The sequence below is a fragment of the Thermothielavioides terrestris genome, chromosome 4 (assembly GCF_000226115.1).
Source record: "Thermothielavioides terrestris NRRL 8126 chromosome 4, complete sequence".
Taxonomy (NCBI): Eukaryota; Fungi; Ascomycota; class Sordariomycetes; order Sordariales; family Chaetomiaceae; genus Thermothielavioides; species Thermothielavioides terrestris.
In genome coordinates, this window is record NC_016460.1 from 2,829,170 (window position 1) to 2,856,916 (window position 27,747).

Sequence of the window (27,747 nt, forward strand, 5' to 3'; positions counted from 1 at the left end):
ACCCAGCAGCAGCGGATTGCCCTTGTGCTTGTCAAACTTGAAGTGGGCAAACCTGAACAAGCTACACCGTACCGTCCCGAGACTGCACGAAAAGTACCTAGCCAAGCAGCAGGTGGCGGGAGACCAGAGATGAGCAGGCCCGAACTTCTCTAGCGGTAACTACCTTAGGTACAGAACAGAGGATCCGTTCAAGTTCTCGAGCCCTTGTCCATCTCTCAAGGGCTCAATGATTCCGGGTCGTGAGAGCTGGCGCCTCATTCCCACGCGCGCACTGTACGGGTTGCAAACACGGAAGCTCGCGCTCGGCCGTCGAAGACGAAATAATCAGGGTAGGTAGGTCAGGTAGTTAGGTGGCTGCTCGCATCATACTTAGAGCCGCCAGCAGGAACGCATGGACACGACTGTGAGCAAGCCGGAACTGGTCTCCGACGCCGCCGACAGCCGGGAAGAAGACGTGCGATCCCGGGTCGTTGGTTCTGCACAGACATGATCGGCCCGCAGTCTCTGGGAAGCGGCACCCACCAACGTCAATTACTTGTTGACATCCTCGGCCCGCGCCAATTGGTGATCAGGCTTTTCAACCGCTCGACCGCTACCACCAACAGCGGGCCAAGACCAAAACGCTCGATGCTCCATTCCACCCTTCGACCGTGACATATCACGCTCCAGTCGCCGACGCGCCTCCGCCGTACGTTGTCTTGCGCACAGATGACAAACCGTCGTGAACTGGGGCACCGTTTGGCACCAACGGCGTGTGAATGACCAATGGCATGGTGCGTCCACATCTGCAGCCAACGTCAGAAGACCCACGATCGCGGTCGATCACTCTTCGCGGAGCTAATATAGTGTATCGACGTCGGCGAGTTGGGCCAGGGTGTTCACAAGCACCGGGGGATTGGATTCGGGCCGCTGTTCGCGATATGGAGAGATCGCGTCATTTGCTGCTTGCTCCTGACAGCCCTTGAGGTTTGGGTCCCCAAGGTCAAGATGGTTGGTGCTCTGCCAGGTTCCCGAAGCTGGAAATTCGATGCCCAAGGTAGCAAGCCTACCCACCTCGGAAAGCTTAGCAGGAGCGGACAGCGACCCTGCCAGCCACGGCCCCTGCATGACCAAGAAGCACGCCAAACTGGAAGGGGCTAAACCCGACGGGGAGGGCTTCCTTCTGCACGCTAGTGGCGTTGGATCCATGCACGTTCCTTCCATGGCCCTTGCAGCGACACTCTTTGCCATGCACCTACCAGGAAGGGTTACGCCTGGAAGCCCCCACGACAACACGACGCCTTCAAGATGGAATATCGTTCCCTGGCATTCTCCGATGCGCGATTCGGGAGCGGTCTGCAATACCAGAGATACCTTACCTACCACAGTATGCAGACGTGCATACTAAGTGCGCAGCCTAGCTTCGTTGACCTCGCAGCTTGGCTGCGGTGAAATCCGGTAATGGTGGGCGTTCAATGATAAACACATCACGAGAACGCGAACACGGCAGAGGGGGTGCGGCTGCGTTCCAACCCGAGCGGACTGAGTATGTTCACACCCCATATCGCCCGAGGCCTGAATGCTCCCAGTTTTCGGTACCAGGAGATGGCTCGGCCCAGGCGAGAAAAGAACGCGAGAGCGCTGGTATCGCGTCGACGACGCGCGTGGTGGGAGGCTGCAGGTCGCAGATTGCAGATGCAGTGAATACTACCCCAGCTGCCAATCAGCTCGAAAACGGCTCAAAATGCTGCTACACTACACGACTCTTCCCGAATCCACACCCAGGACGCTGCAGCGCAAGGCCAAATCGACGGCTTCCCCCGTGAGCTAAGCGTTGATAACGGACCGACGCCGCGTCGAGTTCATTGCCTCGGTCGATCGACTTGGAAGACGGATCCGTAAAGTTACTGCGTAGGAGACAGGAAGGAAGGGCCGGCCGCGAATACTGAACACCACCATGCGGCGTATGTCGAACTGTCGGTGTCGATAATCGTCCCAAGACTTCGCACCCGGTTGCAAGCTCCCATGTACACGACACTCCTGTACCTTGCCGGACGACGCAGCCACAGAGTCGTTTTCTGCAGCCTTGGACCGCGAAACTTGAAACAAGGGCTTACACAGTGTTGCGTACACTATCTGTAGCTTCTCATCTGCTTCTTGATATCCTGAGAACTCCACACCCCGGCAGTTGGCAACGTGGACCGATTCGCAAGCTGCTCCAGCTCCGCAAAAGCAAAAAAAGGGGGAAAGCAATCATCCGCGAACCGACAGGGAAGCCATTGCAGAATCAGATGCTTGCTTTTCTCTTGTCTGCCGATAACGTTACCACAGATGGACCTTGGCTGTGGTACTCGGTCCCGCGCCATCAGTGGAAACGGTGGAGCAGCCCGTCAAGGTGCCGACTCCATCGCCTCGTGCCCGACGCCGCCGCATCGGTCAAGGAGGGGGTTCTTCCCAACATGCCTCACCGGCGGGAATGGGGGTCACGACTGTCGGGCATGTGAGCGCGCGGACAGCGCACGTGTGAGTGTCGGCTCGTTCCATTGCCTCGGCCGAGGAAGATAGAAAGCAGCCGTAGCCTTACACTAAGGCGTCAGGGGCGCAACGGTTTTCTTCAAGCTCCTTCTGCAGCAGTGAGCTTCCTTCTCGGTGAGTGAGTTTGTGCAACGAAGAATCAGATCAATTCCAACTTTGGCTTTGGCTTGAGAGCCAGGGCCCATGCGAGACAAGGGGTCCGCTAACTCCACTAACTTGTCAGCCCAGAAACCCCCTCAGCCCAGAACCTCAACCAACCCCCCCCCCGGGACTGTCAACCCCGCCATGTGTCTCGGCTTAGGGCGGGGGTCATTCCCGGAGAGCCAGAGAGAAGGAAAGTCCGTCGCGAGGAAGCTAGTTAGTGGAGTTAACTTGCACTAGTTCACCCCACATTCCGAGTCTCGGGATGGGAGTTTCTGTCGGCGGGGGAAACGAAACCGGCTGCTTTTGCGAGCACATCAGGCAACCACAGCCTGAGAATTCTTCGTGCGGCAACACTCTTGACGGCACCGCCTGGTGTCCGGTTTGCTGCCGAGGTTGAGCCTCTGCTTTTCTGGCGGGTTTGAGCTGCAATCAGCTTGTCCTCGGCCCTCGGGTGCTCGCAACCCTGACTCGGCCCCAGATACCGATCCGCAGCTTCAATGCTCTCGCAAGCCTGCCCCTCGCGCCGCAGCAGATCGGGCGGAGTCAGCAAACTGCCCCTGGACGGCGCGCAAGCGGCGCCCGGTATCCTCAGAATTACCTCAGCAGGCCGTTCCCTGACAAGGCGGGAAGCGCAGCTCGCAAAACCGCTCACAAGGCGGGGCTGCCACGACCTGGCGAGGAAGACGGTAGTTAACTCGGGGGAGATGCGGTGTGACTGTGGACGCAGGAATCCGAGACCTGCCCGGGGACTTGGTAAGCCCGCAGACGGAAATCGAATCCCAGATGTCGTAACCCAAGGCATAAGACAAACAGGGTCCAACCCTGGGGCAGGTTGAGTGTCTGGCGTTTTCTCCAGCGTCCAAATGCGTCGGGCGACAACTCAATCCAGCCAAGCCACGAAGGTCTCAAAGGGGAGTGAGGCATTGGCGCAGAAGCGACCAATGAGCAAAAAACGAACCTTCCATTCGGCTCTGTTTCCCAAAAGTGGAGAATTTCCTTTCAGTGGTACGGTTGTGTAGTGTAGCCCGGCGGTTTCCTACCCCTGAAGCTTCCGCACCAATGGTCCGATCAGTCTGCTTGCCCACTTTTCAGCAGCAACCCATTGACCAATGAGTCGGCCCTGGCGATATGCAAGCAAAACCCCACCCGCCCTCTCGGCAACCCTTGCCCTTCGCACACGCAGGCACAGACAGACAGACATCTGTCAAACGAAACAACGAAGCCAGCCACCTCACCAGAACAGCAGCCACATTTTGCAATCGCCTGATGCATGTGTACGGAATACAGACATCTGTCAAACGAAACCAGCCACCAGCATGGGAAGAGCAGCCACCACCTGCAATTGTCTGATGCCTCTCCCCTCCGATGCACATCACTACACTCATAATCTCCCGGAAGAACCACAAACGCACAGACACACACAGCATGACAGCCAAGCAAGCACGCAAGGACAGAACGGCTGTGCGAGCAGGCAGCAAGGTGCTGCATTACACAGTGGGAGCGGATGCGCATGCGAGGCGCTGTAACCCTCGACGGTGGGTGCTAACTCTGTAGGGAGCTAAGCGCGCGTCGCCTCAAAAAACAGCTTCTGGGTGAGGTGGCAGTTGAGAGGATTCGAAGGCACTTTGAGCACTTGAGTTACACGACGGAGAAATGTTAGGGATTATCACTACTACAGAGTATTCCGTCCTGTGTGTCCTACAACAAGAAGGAAGGGAACGCTCCCTCAACACTTCACTACACTCTTCACCAAAGGCGCAAAAAAACTACTTCGTCCCTAGCGTACACTTGTACACATACCGCACACAGTAACCGATTCATGCCACGGATGCTGTGCCGCTGCTGTACCTGCCTGCCTTGCTTGCCTGCCTGCTTGCTTGCTTTGCTGCCGCGGATCTCGATGGTGCCTGCAAATCCTTTCTGCGCCGTCCTTTGACCCCTTCTTCCCGCCCCTCCTGGGTCGTCGTTAAAGAGGTCCCGCCAAGACTAATTTCGGAACCTACCGCTTACAAGTATTTACAAATCGCCAAGGCCACGACGACTTCGAGCAACATCGACAACGAAGAATCGCAAAGACTCGTAGCAACAACTTCGCAAAACCTCAACCAAATCGAAAGAAAAGAAAACGAAGTTAACCCACACCCTAACCTTGACCCGCACCCTAACCTTAACTAGAATCCTAACCAGCGGGGGGCTAGCGCCACCCCCCGTGCCCTTGGCGAACTAACCCTTGGCGATAGAGCAAACGCCTTGGCGATCGGGGTTGCGTAAAAACGTTGTAAAAATATTGCCGACAATTGGCCGAAATTAGTCTTGGCGGGACCTCTTTAACGTCTACCCCCTCGTGTTCCTTCCCTGCCCCTACCCTGGCTTGAGGTGGCCTGTCACCTTTTTGCGCAGGCGGGCAGCTCACCCTGCAGCTGGCGGCGCGACTCACCCTGCAGCTGGCGGCGCGACGCTGTCAGCGTTTTTCTGTCACTTTGTCACTTTCAGTTCTCGGCGAGTTGGTTGCATTGGCTAAGCTGAAAGGGGTGATTATTATTCCCCCCTCTCTCCTTTCTCCTTTTTTTTTTTTTCTGCACATTTTTTGCCAAGCAATCCTGGCCAGTCATCGGCGGCCCAATCATCTTCAAGCCATGGATGTGTGCTCCCTCGGGTCGAGTTGCCTCGTTCCCTTCACTCAGTGTTCTCGCTGAGATTGTTGTTTTCCTTCATGGCTGGGTGAGGGGGACCACTGTGGCGCTGTGAGATTGTCATGAATCGATTTTCTTCGCTTTCGCCCTTCTTTCCTCTTTTCTCCCTTCTTCAGCATCCTTTGTGTTAGCTGGCTGCCGGAAGGACGTGGCTTGGTGAGCCGTTGCTTGCAGACTGGGCAGTGGCTGACACGACGCGCCCAAAACAGACTGTGCAGCGCAACATTAACTACAATACCTACCTAACTGCCGGTTACTGTAGACTCAAGTTTGGCCGTTGCAACCATGCGCGCGGACCGCTTGCATCTTTGGTTCGGGCTGGCCTTCCGTTCCGTGTTTCGATGATGGCTTCCAAGGATCCGTTTCCGTCGTGGCCACTTTGAAGTGGGGAGCTGGCTGCACAGGAACGTCGCAGTGGGATTAATTGAGACTGCGGTGTTTGGCAGCTCGGAAGCAGCTGTGCTCTGCAACTACTGTGTATTCCGTCCTCGCTACCGAGTGTATCAACTATCAAAAACACGGTGCCGCTGCGCTGGTTCTTCTGCCATCCCTGCGTCTTTTGAGCCAGGGTTCTTTTTCTGTCCATCCTTGCCCTGCCTGACAGGGAGGAAACATGCCGCTGCCGTGCCAGGAGCAGGGGCGCCGGAAACCCGCCCGAGCTGACAATATCGTGTGCCGATGCGAGTGTAGTGTAACCCGCGTGCCGTGTCACTGAACCCCGGCTTACGGAGATATATCACGGGTTGTAATAATCCGTCTAGCCAGTCAACTGCAACGAACGAAGTCTTCTGCGACCCCCCGCCAGCCTCGTCGTGTAGCTCATGTTGAGCATAGTACACGTGTAACTCTTCGCTCGGATTCGTGCCGCGGACTCGAGAGCTGACTGCAGTTGAGGCTTTCGAGGCGGCAGCTGTGGATGACTGAGGCTGACGACGGTTACGCCCAGGCTCAGGAGCTACGCAATAACAAATCGCCATTCGTATTCAGACAGTGGTTTACGGATTCAGGCCCACGACCTAGCCATGACCTCGCATTGTTCCTAATGTTGTCACCAGACATTCTGCTTAGACACATACCTGCCTGGCAGAAGAGTGGTGGGGGAGGCAAAGTAAGCAAGTAGTTAACCTTGACTACACTTGAAGTGTCGGACTAGGCATCGTGGAATCCGGATGCGTCAAACCGTGAACACCTGCAGGTGCCGCAGATGACCAGTCCAAGCAACCCGAGAGTCAAGTACAACACTCGGTGTAACGAAAGAACGCTTGCCGACCGGGAAGCAGCAAGGAAGTACCGCCGTCCACTTGCCTTGTCGCATCATCATGACCATGAAGAGCCACACGACAGTACCTGGGAGCCCGAAGCAAACTTCCTCTCCCACAGCGAACGTCTTGGAAATCCTCCTACGTTCTAGGATCATAGTCAGGCCACCGAAACCGACCGGTTGGTAAGCAAATCCGAGTGAAACAACCGCTGAGGCATAAAAGGGGCGGAGGCACGCCGTCTTACAACGTCGGCGGCTCGAGTAATGCTTCTCAGCCCCCAACGGGGGCCCAATGTAAACTCAGAGGTTGTCGTGATGCCCGAAGCGAAAACCGGCCTCCGTTGAGGAGACATGCAGGAGAGACGGTCATAGGGTCAGATACCAGCCGCCCACAACAGAATTTGAGTCTCTCTTACTGCTACACAACAAGGGTGCAACACCAAGACTGGACTTGAACAGCATAGTGCATGTTATGGTGATTGAGCAGCCGAAACTGGCAGTCCGAGCCCACCATTTTCAACAGGCTCGATCGTGCCCAAATGCAAACCAACTGTGTTGCTGGACCACCGCCGTTGGCCCCGCAAGCAGAGTGTTCCCCTTATCCGTACGGAGATACCTAGGTACACATCGAATATCACCACTTGTTCTTAGCTGCTCAGTTTCTCGCAACAGATCGTTGCCCCTCCAGGGCCCGTCTCATATCCCGTGTCACGTTTCCCGCCTCGAGTTCTGCCCGCTTCACGTCTCCCAGCATCACTCTCCGCCATGGAATCCATCGAATCGAGATCAGCATCTACTGTAACAACTTCTTCGACCACACCAGTCACCACGGTACAAGACCTATCTAAGATGATCAATCACGCTGCGGTGAACTTCTCGCCGTCACAGATAGGGAGTATTGCCCCCTTTTTTCAACTTCATAGAAGAAGTCCTAATAGAGGTGCGAAACTATTATAGCTTATAAAACTCAAACTATAGGCTCAAGTATTTAGACGGCTCTCCTAGCTCTTTCATTGAAATCGAGCATAAGCGAGAGAATCGACACCACAAGTTCCATTTCTAGGCACTTATTTCGTCGAGATCTTAGCCCTAGAGAGGGCGACTTCGTCTCCCGCATTCAACACCTAGAGTATTATACAAAAAAATCTATAGAGACACAGTATAAGATAAGCAGCTAACTGCGTTCATCTTTGCATTTACTACATTGTTCTTTCTTTCTTTTTTTTTCTTTTTTGTTTTCTTTTTGTTTTCTCTTTTCTCTTTCTCTTTTTCTCTTCTTCCTTTTTTTTCTTTTTTTTGTTTTTTTTTCTTTTTTTTAATCCTGCTACAAAAGTCTCAAATGCGCCATAAGGCCACACTTCTGGCCCTTAAGACAGGCGTGCCGCCAGTCTTTATTTTGGCATTCGTTCTTTTACGCTTCCTACACTCTACTTCACGGGGACTTTTTCTCATCCTTCCCCATCGACTGCTATGAGGCGGACCTCCACCCACTGTGGATCATCCACCCCCCTCTCCTCTCTGCAGGTGGCTTGCTTCCTCTCTCTCCTCCAGCACCGTCGAGATAGATCAACATCTTCGTTTTCCACTTCGCTGTTGCTCCCTGCATCATATGGCTGGCTGGACTATGGCAGCCGTCCGGGTGGGCGAGACACTCGACGATGTAACCGAGTCGGTGCGGTTTCGCTCTTAGTGACGCCAGCAATTTTAATCACTGAGATGAGGGTAGTAAGCATGTTGTCTAGTGTCTCGCTGGCAACTCGAACCTATGGATATCCTCCTTCTTCCTTGGGCAGTGCCAGCTGACCAGACCGCAACGGGGAGACGAGAGAGGCAAACCCACACATTTGAGAAGGACAGTAAACATGACTAAGTGTAATGCAAAAAGAGTCAATCTGGCTCAGCCGAGCCGAGCCTGTCGGGCAACAGTCAACGGGACGATGGTCCTCATTCAACGGCGCCAACGGTTCAGATGTTCGCCGTAATCCGCCCATCCGTCTTGGTACCACCACAAGTCTCGCCCAGAGATGCCGGACGGCATGAGCTTACGCTTCCCGCTGAACCGAACAGCGTCGCCATACATCCCTCTGAAGAAGCCCTTCACTCGCCAAGCATTGGTCGATTCCACCTCGAGCTCTCCTGTTCCCCGCACAGTCATGCCGGTCTCGGCTTCGCGGCCCCTGTACGTGAACTGAAGCGGCCTGCCTTTTCTCAGGCCATCGGCAGGCACATCAAGGAGCAGATACCCCTCGCAAATGCCCATGTCGAACCACCCCCAGACCTGGTTCCCCTCCAGGTCAGCATGCATGCGCAGGGCGACGTGCTGGGCCTTGTCTGGCAATTCGGCCTTGATGTCCTCGCTCGAGATGTCAAATACGCCTGTCAGGTAGAGGCGAAGCTGTTCGTCGTCGAACAAATCGCTTTCCTCGGCGGTGTCCTCTGATCCTTCTGACTCCGTGGAGGAGTCCTCATCTTCTTTCACTGACGGTGTCCCAGCTTGTGCATCAGCCGTGGAGTCAACAGTCTCTCCGGCAGGCGGCTGACGAATGGTCTCGTCTTCGCCAAAGAATTCATACTCATTCCACTCGTCGATGAAGCTCTGAAGGCTGCGCCCCACTCGCCGTGGGCCGAACTGAGCCTCTCCCTCAAACTTGCACGTGGCGTCTGTCGCCATGCCCTCGAAATGGCCGGAAATGTTGCGGGATCCAAACGTGATTTTGCCCTTTGTAATCAGCGGGTTGTTGAATACGGCGTCGGGCATCTGGGTGCATGTCCCCCTCCAGGTGAAGTCGAAAGAGGGCAGCTCAGCCTCATCGTCCCAGAACTCCGGCGGCTCCCGCTGCGGGCCGTGGTCGACCATCAGGATGCCTTTGAAGGTGCCCAGATCAAAGGCTCCCCAGATGCGGTCGTAGTCCCAGATGACTTCCGACGGCGAGTGAGACATGAATGGCAAGAGATACATACAATTGGGTGAGGTCACGTACGCATCATCTGGAACCCATGGACCCAACCGGTCCGGCTTGCCAATTTCACCTTGTAGGTGCCCTGGATACCGTGCAAATAGATCCGGTCATCCTCCGACAAAGAAGGGTTGTTGACATAGGAGTTTGAGCGGAGGCTTGCCCAGGCGGCCTGGTACTTTTCCATGGCAGGGTCGGACTGGGTATAGTAGCGCCCGTTCTGGGGCGGCGGGGTCGTGGCCATTCTTCTTTTCTTCTTTCTTGGGTCTCTGAGTAGCGTTCTCGAAGACAGCGAGAGTGAGCGAGTCGGCGGGCGTGGCGTCGCGACTAAAAGAGAAGGTTTGCCCAGGGAGAGCGGCAGCGAAGACGAAGATCTTGTGGGAGTAAGATGCAGGATGCAACTGGTGATGAATTGCGTGCGTGTTGTGGGAGTGGAAGGAAGGTCTGTAGGTGCAGTGGACTACCATGGGTATTTTAGGGCACTCGCTCTGGGCTTGGGGAGCTGGAAATCCAATCCCCAGAACCACCAACCAACCACCTCGATCAATTCAGGCCTTTCAGCCGTTGTTCTTCAGGCCACTGCCACAGAGGAGAGGTGGGTGGATGACCCCACCTACCTACCTTACTGAGGCAAGCTTGTGCCACGCCCTCCTGAGGCGGAATCACCACATCATCATCATCATTATCATCTTTTCTTCTTCTTCTTCCTCCTCTTCTTCTTCCTCCTCCTTCTCCTCCTCCTCCTCCTCTTCTTCGTTTATTTCTTCTTCCCTTCCTCCTTTTTTACCCTTTTGTTTCTTGCCTTTTGCTCTTCATTTTCCTTCTTTTTATTTCCTTTTTTATCTCTCCTTTTTTTCTCTCTTTTAATTGCACTTTGGTTTTAGGCAAAAGGTGAGATGCCCATCAACTATCATGTGACCGCTTTATATACATATGACTTCTAGAGGATAAGCCAAGTTACAGGCGGCAGTGTGCTTAATGGGGGGTACTAGAGCATGGACCTCTGCTTAGTGAACTTTGTTGGCGGGGGGAATCTAGGTACCTTAGAGAGAGTTGTTGTACACTTCACTATTAACTCCAAAGCAAGTTGGCGAACGCCGAGGCCTGTCATTAAAATCTTGAAGATGGTACTGTAGACTATCGCTAAACAAACGCTCTCAGGTTCTCTCTATGTCTCCTGCCACCGTCCCTAGACTAATCGTCACCGATGCTTGGCCCAAATCGCCAAAATCGCCACGCCTCTTCCGCTCTGTGCCCCCCTCACCGTATCCAGAACTCGGAAACGCAAAGCACCTGCCTACACGGATGACCTCCGGAGCCGGGTCTGCCCGAGACACGGCTCCTCATGCCATCGAGGCACGCCCACCATCGGCCGGGGGCTCTGTCACTCCTGACTACACCTGTCTCGAGCTGCTTGGATTCTCACCACCTGAAGCGACCCCCTCCCTCTGGGATTGCCGCGTTCGCGCTGTCTGGAGGCCGACTCGGCCGTGATCGATCAACGCAAGGATCTGAGCCGCTCTCTGTCAAAAATGCTCTTCTACTGCTGCTGTTGCACCTTTTTTCATCCCCCTTTCCGAATGGGCTGCAACCCAAAGATCTGATTTGCCGACAGCGCCGCCTCGCCGGCGCAATCGGCCGTGACCTCTCCAAAGAGGAAGGCGTTTCTCTCCCTGCTGGGGTTGTGCCGCTTCTTCTGGCCGCCGCTCGCCCCTCCGCTGCTGCTGGGCGGCCTGCCCGATGGGGGAGAAAACGGAGACGGCCGTGGCAAGGACGAGCTGGTTGTGTCTGGCTCCAGCATCCATGCGAACGATGACTGCGCCAGTGTTGACCTGGTCGGGATCGGGCCCTGTGGTCGCTGAGCCATCGGGGTGACAAGGACTTGGGACTGGGGAAGCACAGTCGGAACCGGCGGCGAGCCACTTTTAACCTCCGATTGGAGAGGTGGTAGTGTGTCGCCGTCGCCATGGATATCAGTGTCCATCTTGTCAAGCGTCTCAGTCTCCTCCCGGGTCTGCGATTCCTTTGGCGGAGAGGGTAGCGAACTGCTCGTCTTTCCCGATTCCGGCGAAGACAATGCCGTTCGCGTCTCCTCCACGGCTGATGAAGTCATAACCACGGGAGTGGTGTCGAGTGCCACCGTCGGCAAACTGACCTCGGTAGGGTTCGAGATGGTCAGCGTACTAAGAGGAGGCAGCTCCTCTTCCGGAAGCGCAAGTGATGGATCTTCCAAACAAGCCTTGACAAACTGTATCTTAGCTGCCGCTACCTCGACAGTCTCGAGGTTCTTCTCCTTTTCACCCTGGAGTTCCGACGCTGCCAGCAGCTTAAGGTTGGTGACCGACTCGTCCAGCATGGCGGCCAGCCGACGGTTTCTCTTTTCCATCAACGTGATTGTCAGCGCATAATCCGGTGATGGCAGACCGGCTTCACCGAACAGGCTGCGCCCCCCTCTGGTCGTCGAAATGCGACTTTGCTGGAAGTCCTGGACGTTGCGGCGGATCTCGCCTACAGCGTCGCGGACAGCCTGGCTGATTCCAAGCTTTTCTCCCCTCTCTATCATGTTCTTGGCGGCGCCCTGCAGCAAGGCCTCGACTCCGCCAGGCTGCTGCAGGATCCTCGCCGATGTCGACAGCGGCGATCTTGCGCCCAGGGTACGCTGTCGCAACTTGTTGAGTTTCGGAAATGATGGAGTAGATGTACGCGACGGTACCGGTACCGGCGTCGTGACGGACGTGTTTGACGGGCTCTTGCCGGTGTACTTGAAGATTAGAGTGACACCGCCAGCGGCGTCGAAGTGTTCCTTGAGGTACATGGCGTCGTCAACGAAGGTATGGGGGCCATGCGGAGGCGACGGAGCGGGATATTTCAACATCAGCTGTAATGCAACCGAGTAATCTGCGTCGAGTACTGTTTATCCGGTTAGCACCATGCAGGCTGCTCCAGATTTAGGCAGTGCGCCTTACGCGTCCACCGGATTCTGAGGAGCATGGCGACGCAGATGAGGTCTATAAGCTCCAGATTGGGATCGTAGGCGAAGATCGTGTCCCAGAGTGTTAGTAACTGGTCAAAACCAAACTCTCTGCCGAAAAGAAGCCTAATCCACCGGCTGGGTCACTGGGTCAGCCCCTGACTGACGGAGAAAGAGACGGGAAGGCGGGTTACTCACATGAGAAAGATCTGCGGCAGTACCTCGATGTTCCGCAGATGGTTTGCCAACTCCTCGTCTATCTTCATCAGGGCAACCTCGTGGATGTACTTGCTCCTTTCCACGATGGTGTTCCTTTGCTGTGCATCCACACTTGTGTCGCTTTCCACCTCATAAAAGCCACCGGCGCTCTCCATGAGCTTCGAGAAGAGAGCGAAGGCATCGTGCTCGACGAAGCTTGAGTCCAACATCTCGGCCAAGAGTGCCTCGGAGGGATCGTCAGAGACAACGGCCGCACGGTCAACCGCATCCTGGGCCACAACCCAGACAAGAGGAGCCAACAACTCGTGCATGCCCTGGCGGTAGCCGCCACCGGCGGGATTGAGCTTGCAGTAGAGAAACAGAATGTCCAGGATGATGGTCTGGACGCGCTCTTCGTGATAAAAGGGGTCGTCGGGGAGGCGGCGGACATCCTGCAAGATCTCGGCGCGGACTGTCTCATCCTTGCGCACAGCAACCCAGGGCGACTCCGGGTCGTCGGCGAGGGGGTCAACGGAGAGGGCGGCGAGCTGCTCCGGGTGCCTGATGAAGCGCAAATGCTGCTCGCACAGGGCGCTGTACGATGCACGCGACTCGCGGGCGAGGTCCAGCCACTTGTCGGCCGGCGCACCCCTCCAGAGCAGGAAAGCTTTCCAGCAGACGGACCGCAGGCCGGCTGCGCAGGGGTTGCTGGGGCCGTTGAACTTGATGGCGCGTTGCAGATCGGGAATGGTGGAGCCGTCCTTGAACGTTTCGCCCCATCGTGATCTGCGCCGTTGTGAGCCAAGTGTTCTTACTGCGTAGTGCTTGCGACACGGCGGAATATAGGGGTAGGTATAGGGAATATGGCATTTGGCGCAGGCTGGGTTTGCACTCACCTTGCGTCGGCCAGCGATTTCATGGCTGCAGTATGACGCGCATGTTCCGGCAACGCAGCGGGTCAAATTGCAGTCTGGAGGTGAGTCGGCGTCGATCAAAGGTGCCAATACCGCCAGCGCGGTGGAGAAGGCACGTTGGCGACCTTTTGACTGCGATGCGAGCGAGTGATCGACTTCATCAGCCCTCGTTGAACGTTGAAATCGCCAGTCGTCAGTGGTTCGCATTCCATTGCCATTGCACTACGGGCGGGAGAGCTGTGGGTGGGGCTGCCACAATCCCCATCTGTCGCCCGCCGGCCAATCGGTGGCCTAAACCGGGGCCATCAGCCCCTGTCCCGGGTCCCCGGATTTGGCCGCCCCAGCATCCTCGTCCATCCGATTACCTGGCCGGCTTTTAACCTCGAACGTCGTCTGCAGGTCGGGACACGCAGATCTAATCCGTACGCATGCAAACCAGGCGTGCGGTGATAAGAAGTGACTCATTTGCATCTTTTTCTGCTTGAAGCACCCAGATCCTGCTTCACTTGCGACGACACGTCGACAACGAAGCAGCCAGCAGGGCACCCTAAAGCTCCCCCTGCTTGTGCCTTGTGCAACCCCACTCAGGGATCGGCAGCGCAACAGGTCTCATTCCTGGATGACGTTCGGGTCCTCCGATTACCTCCCGGGCCGTTTCGAACAACCTGGAACACATGTGGCAGCCATGTCTGCCTGCTCGACCTGTCGTCAGCATCCGCGAATCATAAGATCCCGAAGAAAACCAGAACGTTAAACCGTCATGTCGGCTGATCTTTTTGCCGCGTTCGGAGACCTGTCGCAGCCGCAGCAACAGGCACCGACGCCTCCGAAAAATCAAGGCGCGCCTCATCCCAGCACAGGCATCACCGTGCCGGTTGCGAGCGACCCCTTATCTTTCCTGGTCCCGGGACCCTCCGTCTCACAGACACAGCAGGGCAGCCAGAAGTCCACACCATGGCCTCCGCTTCAGCAGCCGACTGGGGGCCAACCCAGCTCCTGGCTCACTTCGCCCGTCAATGAGCCAGCGAAGAGCAATGCATGGGGTGATATCGGTAGCTCAGGAGGCATCGGGAGCGTCCAGGGTCAAACCATGCCGTTTCCTGCCGTCCAGGAGCCGGCAACAATGCAAGAGGACGATGATGGCTGGGGCGATTTTGAGGTGGCTCAGGACAGTTCGCCTGCACAGCCGGCTGCTGCCGCCAGCGCCAGCACCAGCACCAACCCAGCCCAACCCCGAACGCGTGTCATCAGGGCGTCGACCCTTGATCTGTTGAGCAACAGGCTGCTAGATTTGAGTCCGGATACGTCAGCCCCCGAGCCCTGGCAGCAGCGGCCGTCTTGGGAGACGAACACCAGGACGCAACCGCCGCCAAAACCAGCCAAGCCAGCGCGCCATCCTGACCCAAACGTCCTCTTTGATGCCGATTTCGAGACGGAAAACGGCACGAATGGTGATGACGCCGATGAGTTCGGTGACTTCGTGTCAGGAACGCCTGCTTCCCGTGCTCCAGAAACCGCCCCGGCAGCGTCCGCTCTGGATCTCCTCTCCTTGGACTCGGCACCTGCAGCACCGAAGAAGCAGCCTCCAGGCTTGCTTCTGTCCAATGCAGCGTTCAAGGCAAACCCATCCTCTTACCCCGAAGCGCCCAAGTCCCCTTATGGTTCGTTCCAAGAACGAAAACCAGAACCAGTGAAGCAGCTCCAAGTGAGCCCTCCCAAGGTGACCAAGGTGCTTGAAGAATCCAATCAAGCCTCGCCATCGCCCGTCACCGCCTGGCCGACAGTCGAGCACGATGGATTTGGCGGCAAGTGGGAGGAGTTCAAGGATCTGCCAGAGACTTCAAGTCAGCCTGCTGCTGCCGCTAAGCCCCTTTCTAAGTTGAAGCCCAACTCAGCCTCCACGTCAGCCAGAGCCACGGCCTCAGACTGGGACTGGCAGGACTGGGGCGGAACAGAAGCCGCCCCATCCACCGAGCAAACCACCGCGCAACGCCCGCCCACATCACGGCCCACCATCACCGCAACCGAAGAAGACAAGCCAGGTCCCCCGCCAACAAACATCCCGCCACCCGCCATCCTGCTCTCGCTCTTCCCGCAGCTCCTCGACCTTGCCTCCGCCTCCCTGCTCAAGCCACTGCTCACCCTCTCCCCCTCCTCGCCAGCCTACCAGCGCGTCCTCGCCTCCGAAGCCACGCTCACCTTCCTGCGGGGCTACCTCGCGCTGGCCACCGTCGCGGCCCGCCTCATCGCGGGGCGCAAGCTCCGCTGGCACCGCGACAAGTTCCTGGCCCAGGGCATGTCCATCTCGGCCGCCAGCCCCGCCGCCGCGGGCCAGCGCGGCATGAAGCTCGCCAGCGTGGACAAGTCGCAGGCGGCGCGCGAGGACCGCGAGGCCGCCGAGGTCGCGCAGCTGTGGAAGGCGCAGGTCGGCCGCCTGCGCGCCGTCGTGGCTGGCGTCAACGCCGCGCACGCGAGGGAAGGGGGCTCTGGCTCGGGCCCGGGCCTGAGGGTGCCGGAGATCGCGGTCGGCTTGGCGGTCAGCACGGCCAAGGGTGTGCCGACGGCGCCCAAGGCGTGCGTGGTCTGCGGGCTGAAGCGCGACGAGCGGGTCGCGAAGGTGGACGTGCAGGTGGAGGATAGCTTTGGGGAGTGGTGGGTGGACTTCTGGGGCCACCGGGAGTGCAGGAATTTCTGGCTCAGGCATGAGCGGGAGCTGAGACAGCGTTGAGCAGAGCATTCTGGCTTGCTCTTCGGTTTTGCAAGGGGTTTGGGTGGATTGTTTGGCGTTTGGGCAGCACCACGAGGATGCATTGCGATTAAATTGTAGATAGAAGCGCTGGGATTGAGAATCAATGTCATGTTAAATCCTCATCACTATGCTAGCTGACCCGAGACATGTGGCATATTCCTCTTGAGCCTTCCTCACACTCATCTCGAGTTCTGTTTATGGTGGTGTTCAGGGGGAAGGGGGCTGGAGGAAAGGAGGGTCGGGAGCGAAGGGTTAGGGTTACGCCGGCGTGTCATGGTAACTGTTTCCTCGGCTCGCCGTTCCTGTGTTCCTGTGTGATGGAGAGGCATCTGGAAACATAAGCCCGGAATTGACAAGTTCTTTCCCCCTTTGGACGCGATTCTCTATGCAACTCTCGGGTTTTGCGCTCAACAGTTCTCGCAAATCCTCTCATGAATTTACCAAAGTAGGGGATTTCAGCAAGCTGTAAACCGGTCTCCTGAAGAAATCCTCAGCCGACCGCTCTCGACCTTGGTCTACGGAATGATCACAGTCGGGAACACCCGTGGGACATCCCATTACCCCACAATACACTACACCACATCCCACATCGTGCCTCGCCGCACGGAGTGCCGCACCCTCCTCTATCCTCCCAGTCCGGACGCACACGCCCAACACATCAACGCCTGCTGCTTTTGGCACCCACTGCATGGCGACTACTGCATAGCTACTGCATACCTACTCGCCGCACTGGTCTCGCATTGGCAGAAGACACAACGCACACTCCCCCTTTGTGAATGCCATCCCTTGTGGGGCCGGGCCCGTGAGAAGGAGGACCAGCCGCAGCAGCAGCGGGAGGCCGACGGCGTGCAGCACAGAACCCTGCTTGTAGTCCCCCGGTTGCCCGTTCGGGACACATCAAGGAGCTTTTCCTCCGAAAGCTCTAAACTCAAGTCCCGATCGGTCGACCCACATGCCGGTCCAGCGAGGCCAGGGTCCCCGATTAGTGTACACTACACGCAGGCAAGCAATCGAGTTTAACTAATCCGTCTGGAATACAGAGTAGTGTACTGCGGGAGTGTAGCTTAAGCGTTAGTTGCCCCGGTCAATCTAACATCTAATCTAAGTGCACTAATCGATCGAAATTCAGATCGGGATCCGCCGACTTGCGAGCGTTGCGTCGGGGGGTACGGGAGTACAGCAACAGAAACGGCTGATCTTCGGGCCTCGGCAAGCTTTCCCTTATTCAGAACCTGGAAATTGAGACAGGGACCAACGCAGAGCAGACGCCAGGGAGAACGAGGGAGGTTAATTCGTATCTGAGAATAACTACAGCGTCCTTGGGTGAGGAAAGCGTCTATCCAACAAGCAGGAAGGACACACAGGCTTCACTATACCGGTACACCGTACGGTAACGTTATCACCACCCCTTTCCTCATCCGTGTGTGAGAGTGAAGGGTGAGGGCGGGGCGAGGTGTGAGGTGTGGAAGAAACCGAGGTACGTTACAAGCCTAGCCAAAGCTCCCTCGGTGGCCGGAAGACGAAGAAGAAGAAGAAGAGCAAGGACTCCGCAATTCGCGTCTGCATGTGCAGCGGCACGCTTCTCTGCCCGCCTGTATACACCCATGCATCCATCCCTCTCTTGTTTCTCGTACACTACCTGGTACTAAGTCCGGCGAGAGCGCGCAGCAGCTCCTTCCCCGAAGGGCAGGCGATCAGTTAGTTATACCCTGCCGAGCTGAAGCCGCGCGCCCGAAAGCGCAGCGTGCAGCTATCTACCTGGTAGTTATCGGAATCCCCAGACACGCAGCAGCCACTCACGGGCGTTCCCAACTGATGCAAGGCCAGGCCCATCGAGACGGGAAGAAACAGAGAAAAAAACAAGACGAGGGTCTTCGCCCTGCAGCAGGCGTCATGCCCGGATTGGAGGTGATCTACGTTACCCGCCATGGGGTAAGTCTCACATCAGCCTCGTTTCACCTGCTTGATCGTGTTATGTTTCAGACCAGGGAATTCCTGCCCGTGCTCGTGCTCTCCGCAGGGAAGAAAGAACAGGAAGGGGGTGTTGTGTGAGGGGAGTGTGTCGAGAGAGTGCGTCGCTGTCGTGTAAACCCACGACTTAGCGGCTGTACTCTGCCTATCTAGGAATGACGACGGCAAAGCCTCTGTCTAGGCTTCCCTTTTCGGTCGCTGGTTTTCCTAAACAGTCGAGTTTCGACCTCGAACTCATGCTGCTGTCGTGATTGTAGCTGACGCTGGTACCCCATCGCACTTCCAGTTTCGGTCCAACTGGCTCGTCGATCCATCCGACGGCAACTACACGACCTTCATCAAGTCTCCGACGGGCGGAGCAGCTGATCCGGCCTTGACGGCGCATGGCGTCGACCAGGCTAACGAGCTTGCCGAGAGGCTGCTGACGGCGGACCCGCCCATCGAGCGGGTGTACTCCAGCCTGTACTATCGTTGTCTGCAGACCCTCGAGCCCTTCGTGCGCAGGGCCCAGGATGCGGCGGCGGCGGCGGCGGCGTCGGCCACGGGGAGAGGGGAGCGGTCGCTCAAGATCCGGGGAGAGACGGGGCTGGGCGAGTGGTACGGCACGGCGGACTTCGAGCACCCTGTTCCTGCCAGTCTCGCGACCCTAGGACCGCTGTTCCCGGATCTGCTCGACTCGGACTACGTGCCGGCAGTGACGCCGAACCGCATGGGCGAGAGCATCGAGGAATTGCATGATCGCGTGGCAGCGACCATGGAAACGGTGATCGCCGAGTGCGACAGAGACGGCGTGCGCGCCATCTTGCTGTGCTCGCACGCGGCCGTCATCATCGCCCTGGGGCGTGTCTTGACGGGGCATATGCCCGACGATGTCGAGGTCGAGGACTTCAAGTGCTTCACCTGCGGGCTGAGCAAGTTTCGCCGCCGGCAGGGCGCCGGAACTGAATCAGAGGGGAAGAATGGGATTGTGAGCCAAGCCACGGACGCACGCGATGCTGATCATCTCGACAAGGATCGCCCCGCTCCCGGTTGGAGGGGTGGGCGGGGGGTGTCAAGGGGGTGGGACTGCGAACTGAACAGCGATTGTAGCCATCTGTCCCACGGTGAGGAGCGAGGCTGGTGCGTATCTTCTGAAGTCACTCTGACCCTGTCACGCTGAGCTGACGCGGCGAAAAGGAGGTTCTCTGGGGACGAGTCATTCAGGGACATGGCGACAGGCGAGAGCATCCTCAGTTCCGGGACGCGATTGGAGGCTGCTTTGGATGGCAGGGATAACCATTCTGCTCGTAGAGCGGAAAATTCCCGGGGAAAGCTTTAGCTTTGCCGGAGGCACCGTGTGGCGTTGACCGAGTACCCTCGGGGATGTACTGTGTATGCCCTGGCGGCGGAACAGCCCGACTCTAGGATGACTGTGATGTTCCACGCACAGATCGTATGATACGGCGCTCTCCATCAGATGCCATCGAGTCTGTGAGATGGAGTCCGTTAACCTGCAAGCGCCAAGGACAGTCGTCGTACTGTACCAACGTCTCTGCGTCTCTGCTGTCCGGGTCGCAAGTACTCCGTACGACGAGCAGTCCGGAGGTTGCGCAACGCCCCAGTTTAGAGGGCCACATCTGCCGTGTCACCCCATCACACGGCTGATCGCTGGGTACGCAAGATCCGGCATCGTCGATCTGGTGCATGGTGGACAGTGAGGGGTGGCGTTCGGGAGACAAGTCAGTCATTTCGCCAGGCTAGCTGGACCGGATCGACGGACCGGACTTGGCGTCTTCTGGGGTTACTATGTAGGTAGTGTAGTTACTATTCAAGAACATAAGGTACCTACCTGTAGGTTTCGAATGGGCCCAAACCCTCTAAGAAGGAAGACTATCGCCTCTGGCTCCATCGTCTTGGGGTGCAGAGTGCGGAGACAGTGGATGGGACCTCCTTGAAGCTGCCCAACTGCACAATGAACTAAAGATGGTGAAGCACTATTGGCATCCGTCGTGCGCGTCGCAATGTTGTCCGTCTGTTGCCTAGCCGTCGAGCGCCGAGGAGTGCCAAGGGAAGCAAGCGTTGGGCGGAAGGGTACCGGATCCTGGAAGGAGAAACGATGCATCAAATTCAAAAACGCCGCTAAATCCAACCTGCGACCCGAGGCCAATTGCGTAATGATTGCCTAAGGCAGAGTAGCCCATTCCACGTTCGCTGCAAAAGTACAGTTCAATCCTTGTTTGTTTGTTAGTTTGGTTCTTGCCCCCACTTTTTCACAGGGGCCTATAGCCAACCAAACTCGGCCTTTTTGCCCACCTCTTCCTCATCACTCTCCAGAATCCAAGTTCGACTGAAGCACGTTTGATATGGATAAAGCAGTGTATTGAACGCCATTTTCCTACTTGACTAACTGGTCAGATACCGAAGGAAGCTGTATTATATACAGAGGCGATAGTGCCCTCTGACTTCCTGTTGCGGTTGGTCTATTTCGTGCCAAGACGGCTAGGTAGGTACCTGTAATTTAGAGCCTTGTCGTGATCCACCATAAGTACCACGCTAACGAACAAACAAGGGGTCGACTGTAAGTCTGTTCGAAGAAAGGGAGGAGAGGTGTGTTGGTGTGAGATGTGAGATGGTCGAGCGGCGTGTTTTGATTCCTTGCTGCCGATCATCGTTCGATGCGGTCGCAGACGACAAAAGGGTGTTCCACTCCAATGTCAAGATTACCACAGGAGTCCAATCTAGGAGGTTGCATACACGGTGTATGTAAGGTACCTACATACAATGTGTCAGGAAGCTCGAGCACTCGATATCTCACCCAACCTGGGGCCGGCTGCTGCTTGATGAACCGACAAGAATCAGCTGCTGCCTTGGCGAGATGCGCACATTACTCGGTTATTCTTAAAGAGGTCCCGCCAAGACTAATTTCGGAACCTACCGCTTACAAGTATTTACAAATTGCCGCGAGGGAGCGGGGTCGCCACGACTTCGAGCAACATCAACAACGAAGAATTGCAAAGACTCGTAGCAACAACTTTGCGAAACCTCAACCAAATTGAAAAAAAAGAAAACGAAGTTAACCTACACCCTAACCTTGACCCTCACCCTAACCATAACCCTCACCCTAACCAGCAGGGGGCTGGCGCTACCCCCCGCACCCCCGGCGAACTAACCCGTGGCTAACCCGTGGCGATAGTGCAAACCCCTTGGCGGTCTTGGCGGGGTACTGACGCTGTAAAAACATTGCCGACAATTGGCCGAAATTAGTCTTGGCGGGACCTCTTTAAGATCTAGCCATTACTCGCGACTTCCCAGATCGGAGAGTGACGGGGGTATGAGGCGACTCCACCACATCGGCACTAAGCTGGTTCTGGCATGGACCACTGGCTGGGGGCCTTTTGAACTCCACTACCTCCACCAGTGCAAACGGAAGTCCAGAACCCAAGGCTGCTGTCAGTCAATCGGAAGTTATTGCACGGCATACTTCCGCACTCCCTCCGAGTTGGTACTCCGTATTCCGTGCAGCTACACGACATGATACGAAGGTGAACATTAACGGATGCCACGACGTCTGGCCTCCTACTACAGCAAGGAGCATCCATCTACGGCCTGCCTTGCCGCTCAATATGCAATAAGGAACACGCTTGCACGAACTTGCCTACCCCGCCGGGCACCGCCACCCCCCAGATGCGATGTCATGATGCCGCCAAGTCAAGCTCCAAGCCACATGCCCGGTGGCATGGCTGGGCTTCGGAAGCTAAACCGGGTACCTTGAGGGCAAGCTGACACTTGCAGCAGCTTCCACATATCCACAACGGCACTCACGCCGAGGGACGTGTTAGATCTGGGCTGCAGCAGCTCGATGCCGATGCAGCAGGGGGATCCTCGACCTAGGCGAGATTCTAGCCTACATAGTATAGTAAGCCGCATGTCGATCCGCCCTCTTAGTCCATGCTCCTGCTGGCTGGGGAAGCAGGGGGTCCCAATGTTCTCCCTAGGTGAATTGCCACCGTCTACGACCTGAGCAGCTTGGTGAGACTTGATAGGCTGGGTCCTATTGCTAGGTACGGTACCTTGTGTCTGCCCGGCGCATCCAGCAGCGGCCGTCCGTGATGATGAGCAGCTCGAGGGTATCTACGATACCTTCACCCCTCATCCCCTTACCCTCATACTCTTGCCTCCTCACCACGGATATATCGTACATTTACTAGCTGATTCTGGACTGTCGATAAGTGCTTCGCAGTGGGTGGCACTACGCATGCAGCTGGGAAGATCTCCATCAAGGCGAAGCTGCAGTGGTTGTGGTTCCCGCGAGGTCCGGTCTGTGGGTTTTCGTCCTGGGTCACTGCGTTTCTGTATCCGCGTATATGAAGTTTTGCGGATGCCCACGAGGACTTTCGGCCTTCATTAGTCTGCTCTCTCATCGCCCTTCTGCGTGCTGTCCCTCGTTCAGATCTGACGGCAGGCCGTTGTTGGTTTCCCCTGAGTGATCCTCCACAATCTCAACTAGTACCACTCCGCTCCCTGTGGTATTCATTTACTTTTCTCGTCATGATCTCGCAGACTCTGTCCGGCCTCGTCATCAGACGGTCCGAGGCCATACCCGGCGTGGCACACCCGAAACTGCCCAGCATCAGCCAGCTGGACCTCGTCCCGTCGCCTCCGCCCTCTCCTGGCCGCGATCAGGGGGACCACTGTTTCCAGAATCACCAGCTCACCATGCCAACCAAAGACCGTGCACATGTGGGCGGCTTGTCAAATATCTCGGCCCCTTCCCCGTTCCCAACATGCAACGACACCAAGAACAGCCTGGGCTGCGGGCTACGAGGCTCTCTGCTTGTCCACGTCGAGCAACGCCTCCCTCCGATATCCGATCTGCTGAGAAACATACCCCCGCTGCTGGGCCCGCCTATGGCTTGCCCGGTTTCTCCCCCGACGGCTCTCCCATCTCCTGTTAGCTCAACCTCCTCCATGTTTGCCGCCGGCTATCCGACCTGGACGTCGCTTCCTCCACGATCGCAGTCAGTATCTGGCTACTATCCGGGGTTCATGCCCCCGAGTCCTCCCCCCCTGGGCCCGCGGAGAGCATCGGCAGACTGTCTGCTCGCCAACACTTGCTCCACCTTTCTCTCAAGCCGACCCTCCGCCCGTCACCGCTCCAGCCCCGACCGTGATCGCGACCGCCAAAGACGCCACCTCAAAACCGTCCGTCGCCGGCATGGCGGCTCGCCCCCCTCCACCTCCTCCGCTTCCTCCACCACCACCCCCACCTCTTTCTCCTCCTCCTTCTCCCACGCAGCCCAACTTCATCCCAACAACCCCCTTTCCTCAAGCCAAAGCCATGACTCAGACTCCACCACCACCCCAACCACCCCCAACCCGCCGGCGCCGTCGCCAGCGCCCGCGGGAAAGGAAAAGGCAAAGGCCAAAGAAAAAGAGAAGCGCAACAACCAGCCGTACACGTTCGAGCAGGAGGCCTTCGTCATCTACCACCGCGTCGAGCTCGACCTGCCGTGGGACCGCGTGCGCGAAGCCTTCATGGCCCGCTGGCCGGCCCCCGACCGCTCCGTCAGCGGCCTCGAGTGCGCCTACTACCGCACCAACGGCCGGCTGCCCGCCACCACGCCCGACGGGCTGCTCGTGCTGGTCGATCCCGAGGCCGAGGCGGCCGGGATGGGGCGGGAGGAGAAAGGGTTTGGTGGGGAGGGGTTGGGGTGGGCTCAGAGGAGAAAGGGTGTGTGTGAGCGAGCTGGGGAGGGGTTGGTGGAGGAGGAGGAGGAGGAGGAGGAAAAGAACAAGGGGAAAGAGGCCGCCGGCGACGGCGGCGGCGGCGCGGGTCAGTACCTGTACTACAGGGGCGTGGCCTACCGCACGCGGGCGGTCAAGTGTCGTCGGGCGAAAATCTCGCTGATGGAGCGGTTCCCTGAGGAGCTGGTCGACGAGCGGAACGACTGGGTCAGGCATGAGCATCGGGTTATGGCGAGGGATATCGGTGAGTACTCCTATCCACTGTCCTTTTCTCTTTCTCATTTTTTTTTTCTGGCCTCTTCTATGAGTCTGTTCTCGTGACATCAAGGGCTGGGTTGCTGACGTGGATGGTACTACTACAGCTGAGAGACGGCGCCGGCAGAGAGAGGAGTTCCTCGCTTCCAAAGCGCGGAAGTGCTACCAGAGCATGGTGTATTTCTGAGTCACTTCTGCCCCTTCCCCCGCCTCGGGCTGGCGTTCCTGGTATTCATCCGTCCATCGCCATGGATTTCTTCTTGTCTCCCATTCCCTATGTCCATACGCTCTTTCTCGATGTCTCGTATCCCCATCCAGTACATGATTTCACGTTGCCCATGTGTTTATCATGTCTCGATGTTGATGTCAGTTGACACTGGTTGCCAACCAGCCACGGAAATAATGGAAAACCGTCCATACCCCTTTCCCTCAAGCTTGTTTCATGTGTTCCTTTCCCAAGTGTACTACGGCCTTCTGCCACAAGAAGGATTGGTAGCAATACGACAACTGGAAGCGATGGAAACCGTTTGTGAACGCTGAAAAATACGGGAAACACAGGCCAGTTCTGAACTTTGCCGTCTTCATCTCTCTGCCTTTCTCTTTCCTTACTTCAAGGAAGACTGCTGGTTGGGATAATGTTTGATGATTTCAGCCTGGATGGATGAGGACTCGGACGTTACGGGCTAATCAGTACTTATTGCTGGGACCGCTTTGGAGACCAACAGCGTGTGCACGTTTTGAGAGCCACATCGTAATACGCTCACTCATGGCACATTCTCGTCGGGAGTCCTCAGGGACGTGTTAATAAAGGCGGATGCCCATGCATTACTCCCACCCTGGCTGACCTTGGAGTCTCTCGCATCTGTCCCACACCTCATCGGTCCAAGCAGCCTCGCGATCCTGCTCCTCCTCGAAATCCCTCTCATCAAACTCCTCCAGATCCGAGGCATTTTGGTTCCTGTACTGGTACGGGTCGCGATCGAACTCGTCGTCCGAGGCGAGCTCTTCGTCGGGGTACTCGTTTGTGTAAAAGTTCTCGTCTGGATGACGGGGTCAGCTCTGTATCGGTGCGATCGACCATCTCCAAGAACGCGACCACTCACCATTTGAGTCCACGTCGTCTTCCACGTAGTCGTCTTCGCTGTCCGACTCATTGCCGTAGAAGAACTCGACCATATCAGGCTCCGTATCAAAAACCAGCAAGCCGACGCGATGTGCGGGCACCTCCTGGTCCAGCAGGCGTTCAGCAGGTACACGCTCGTACGTCTCCAGCACGTAGTCCTCGTCGTCAGTCGTGTCATCCACGCTGACGTCCATGGCTGTTGTTGTGGCAGCTGCGGCTTGCTGAGCGGTCTTTTCCCGTTCCTTCGCGGCCAAGGACTCCGGGTGGCGCTCGAAATAGCGCAGCTTCGGGGCCTTGGGCTTGAATCGCGACGTGGCGGGATTGTACTTGGAATTTGTGCGCTGCTCCTCCATCTTCTCGCGATCTTGGGCTATCAGGTCGAGTGTCCAGCTATCCATGAGGCGCGTCATTTCATCCATGTCCTTGTCCTGGCGGTCAGGTAGGGGCGGCGCCGGAGAGGGCCTGGTATTAGGCGCAGTTTTGAGAGCCCTGGTTCCAGGCCGTTTATACTTGACCGGACTGGGCTGTGGCGGAGCAGCCGGTTCCTCCTCTCTGTCCTCGGCCTTGGAGCCGACCTGGGCTTGTGGTTGTCGGTCTGTGGGCTCAACATGGTGTTTCTCAATGACGGCCCTGAGTGATTCCCGATGCTTCTTTGCATCCCGCTCGATGAACACGACAGGGGCAGTACGCTTCTTGGAGACACCAGCGGGCAGCTGCGGCGAGTCGGATCGGGACAGGTGGAACCGACGAATGCGCTCAGCAGCCGGGGCGCTTGACAAGGTCGGTTCTGACTGTTGTGGCTTTGCAGGAGCAGCAGGAGCAGCGGTCAGCGGTCGCTTAGGTGCTCGTTTCGATAGGGCTACATCGTCGCCGTCTCGGGTGGCCTGGATAGTGGGGACGGTAGCGACTGGGGGTGATGGCGTTGCATGGTCGGCAGGCCTTTGGTTGGATTGCTTGCGCTGGTAAACCCAGGCACCGTCGCCGGACTGGCTGCGGGACCGCTTGCTCCTCTCGAAATCTGTGATATTCCCAGGCGTCAGCGCATCGACGAATCTTCGATTGGCGCAGTACAGCGAGTCTTCCTACGCAGAAAGTCGACAGGCTCCTCTTCGCCACGTTTGCGCTTGACATGGATCGTGTCCGGCGGAAGGCCCGCCATGGCTGTGAGTCGGGGTGATGTTTGCACCAGCCGTTTGTCGCGTTCTTCGGTGGTGTTTGAATGTGGGGGATATGTGATGGAAACGTCTTGTAATCGCTTGTAATCGTGAGAATGTAATGTTACAGTTGGTCGCCAGGCCGAGCGAGTGTACCTGAACGTTATCAGCAGGTACGTTTGGTGGTCAAATCGAGCGTCTTATCGGCCTTATCGGGGCAGGCGATCCACTTCAGCTCACGTCACCGCTCCGTATCCGCTCATTTCACCACAAAGTTTCCTCTCCGATGTTTGTTTCCAGCCTCAATCTGTTTTCAGACTTTTCTTACATTCCCCTCTTATCCTTTTGGTTCGCCTAACAATCTCCTTTCCCCAGTTCTCCCATGCTTTCCTGCTCTCAACTTGTCTCTTCTTGTTCCTCATATTTTCATATCGGTGTCTCTCGGTTTGACCTTGTCTATCAGTGAACGCAAACCACTTTCACTGTTTATATTATAACTTCTTGTTTAAGTGATGCAAGCTAGGTACCTCATCGATTCTCAGCCTTGAGCTCTGGCTCTTCAAGCTCGGTGTCTCCCCGCATCACATGCTTTCTTGCCTCGAGTGACCGCCCGCCGCTTCAAGCCGTCCATGACGACAGTGTGGGGTCTCAAGCAACAACTCCATCCCTGCTTGCACACGCATCATTTGAGACGGAAGAGCAATTGACTTGCCGTGCTCGTTACCACTGCTTGCCACTAACGCTTTTTGCTCATGGACAGTTCTCGCCATGTGCTTGTACATTGGCCCATTCCGATTCCCATTCCTTTCTATCCAAGGGGGAGACCCCCTTCTTCCTGTGCTTGCTTCAGTCAAGTGACGCTTCCTCTGCACTTGCATTAAATTGGAAACAACCTAGACACAACCTTGTCCATCCAATTGACTGTGATCTGCCCGTCACCATTCTATGCCATGCACGGCTCCGATCGAGTCGCCAGCAGCTAGATGCAACTTTCATGCCCCGGCCAGACCTGACACCCGTGCGGGACGCAGGCGAGTTCCCATCCTTCCTTGCTGAATGGCCGCTGCTTCTTTTCGTCTTGTGCTGCAGCTGCTTTTTACTGTTGTGTGACCTGCCCCG

General features: G+C 56.8%; 7 protein-coding genes across 7 annotated transcripts; 4 read left to right on the plus strand and 3 right to left on the minus strand.

Moving 5' to 3' along the window:
• Nucleotides 1-2,799: 2,799 nt before the first annotated feature.
• THITE_113983 (uncharacterized protein) lies at nt 2,800-3,577 on the plus strand (the record flags this gene model as incomplete). Its single annotated transcript, XM_003655610.1, has 4 exons — nt 2,800-2,871; nt 3,137-3,344; nt 3,386-3,411; nt 3,515-3,577. The coding sequence occupies 4 exons, from the start codon at nt 2,800-2,802 to the stop codon at nt 3,575-3,577; spliced, it is 369 nt and encodes a 122-aa protein (XP_003655658.1).
• Nucleotides 3,578-8,487: 4,910 nt separating this feature from the next.
• THITE_2119590 (uncharacterized protein) lies at nt 8,488-10,013 on the minus strand. Its single transcript, XM_003655611.1, has 2 exons — nt 9,594-10,013; nt 8,488-9,531 (listed from the first exon to the last, which is right to left on the minus strand). The coding sequence occupies exons 1-2, from the start codon at nt 9,811-9,813 to the stop codon at nt 8,561-8,563; spliced, it is 1,191 nt and encodes a 396-aa protein (XP_003655659.1). The 5' UTR covers nt 9,814-10,013; the 3' UTR covers nt 8,488-8,560.
• A 1,085-nt stretch (nt 10,014-11,098) lies between these two features.
• Nucleotides 11,099-13,899, minus strand: THITE_2119595 (uncharacterized protein). Its single transcript, XM_003655612.1, has 4 exons — nt 13,635-13,899; nt 12,739-13,524; nt 12,536-12,678; nt 11,099-12,479 (listed from the first exon to the last, which is right to left on the minus strand). The coding sequence occupies exons 1-4, from the start codon at nt 13,655-13,657 to the stop codon at nt 11,134-11,136; spliced, it is 2,298 nt and encodes a 765-aa protein (XP_003655660.1). The 5' UTR covers nt 13,658-13,899; the 3' UTR covers nt 11,099-11,133.
• A 369-nt stretch (nt 13,900-14,268) lies between these two features.
• On the plus strand, nt 14,269-16,464 carry THITE_2119597 (uncharacterized protein). Its single transcript, XM_003655613.1, has one exon. It carries the CDS (start codon nt 14,413-14,415, stop codon nt 16,378-16,380), a length of 1,968 nt encoding a protein of 655 aa, XP_003655661.1. The 5' UTR covers nt 14,269-14,412; the 3' UTR covers nt 16,381-16,464.
• A 1,593-nt stretch (nt 16,465-18,057) lies between these two features.
• On the plus strand, nt 18,058-19,731 carry THITE_2119598 (uncharacterized protein). Its single transcript, XM_003655614.1, has 4 exons — nt 18,058-18,162; nt 18,229-18,333; nt 18,659-19,491; nt 19,549-19,731. The coding sequence occupies exons 2-4, from the start codon at nt 18,295-18,297 to the stop codon at nt 19,688-19,690; spliced, it is 1,014 nt and encodes a 337-aa protein (XP_003655662.1). The 5' UTR covers nt 18,058-18,162; nt 18,229-18,294; the 3' UTR covers nt 19,691-19,731.
• Nucleotides 19,732-22,729: 2,998 nt separating this feature from the next.
• On the plus strand, nt 22,730-25,003 carry THITE_2119603 (uncharacterized protein). Its single transcript, XM_003655615.1, has 2 exons — nt 22,730-24,340; nt 24,743-25,003. The coding sequence occupies exons 1-2, from the start codon at nt 22,900-22,902 to the stop codon at nt 24,889-24,891; spliced, it is 1,590 nt and encodes a 529-aa protein (XP_003655663.1). The 5' UTR covers nt 22,730-22,899; the 3' UTR covers nt 24,892-25,003.
• Nucleotides 25,004-25,033: 30 nt separating this feature from the next.
• Nucleotides 25,034-26,809, minus strand: THITE_2119604 (uncharacterized protein). Its single transcript, XM_003655616.1, has 3 exons — nt 26,561-26,809; nt 25,455-26,492; nt 25,034-25,391 (listed from the first exon to the last, which is right to left on the minus strand). Exons 1-3 carry the CDS (start codon nt 26,631-26,633, stop codon nt 25,177-25,179), a joined length of 1,326 nt encoding a protein of 441 aa, XP_003655664.1. The 5' UTR covers nt 26,634-26,809; the 3' UTR covers nt 25,034-25,176.
• Between the last annotated feature and the right edge of the window lie 938 nt (nt 26,810-27,747).

Bases quoted from the DNA above. Each gene is read 5' to 3' on its own strand.
- THITE_2119590 (XM_003655611.1), bottom strand. From the start codon at position 9,813: ATGGCCACGACCCCGCCGCCCCAGAACGGGCGCTACTATACCCAGTCC. The intron at 9,532-9,593 runs GTACGTGACCTC...CGCCGTCGGAAG, and splicing joins CCATGGGTTCCAGATGATGC to TCATCTGGGACTACGACCGC.
- THITE_2119595 (XM_003655612.1), bottom strand. From the start codon at position 13,657: ATGAAATCGCTGGCCGACGCAAG. The intron at 13,525-13,634 runs GTGAGTGCAAAC...ACAACGGCGCAG, and splicing joins AAATCGCTGGCCGACGCAAG to ATCACGATGGGGCGAAACGT. The intron at 12,679-12,738 runs GTGAGTAACCCG...CCAGTGACCCAG, and splicing joins CTGCCGCAGATCTTTCTCAT to CCGGTGGATTAGGCTTCTTT.
- THITE_2119597 (XM_003655613.1), top strand. From the start codon at position 14,413: ATGTCGGCTGATCTTTTTGCCGCGTTCGGAGACCTGTCGCAGCCGCAG.
- THITE_2119598 (XM_003655614.1), top strand. From the start codon at position 18,295: ATGCCCGGATTGGAGGTGATCTACGTTACCCGCCATGGG. The intron at 18,334-18,658 runs GTAAGTCTCACA...TCGCACTTCCAG, and splicing joins TCTACGTTACCCGCCATGGG to TTTCGGTCCAACTGGCTCGT. The intron at 19,492-19,548 runs GTGCGTATCTTC...CGCGGCGAAAAG, and splicing joins CACGGTGAGGAGCGAGGCTG to GAGGTTCTCTGGGGACGAGT.
- THITE_2119603 (XM_003655615.1), top strand. From the start codon at position 22,900: ATGATCTCGCAGACTCTGTCCGGCCTCGTCATCAGACGGTCCGAGGCC. The intron at 24,341-24,742 runs GTGAGTACTCCT...GTTGCCAACCAG, and splicing joins GGTTATGGCGAGGGATATCG to CCACGGAAATAATGGAAAAC.
- THITE_2119604 (XM_003655616.1), bottom strand. From the start codon at position 26,633: ATGGCGGGCCTTCCGCCGGACACGATCCATGTCAAGCGCAAACGTGGC. The intron at 26,493-26,560 runs GTAGGAAGACTC...GGAATATCACAG, and splicing joins GGAGCCTGTCGACTTTCTGC to ATTTCGAGAGGAGCAAGCGG. The intron at 25,392-25,454 runs GTGAGTGGTCGC...CCCGTCATCCAG, and splicing joins AGACGACGTGGACTCAAATG to ACGAGAACTTTTACACAAAC.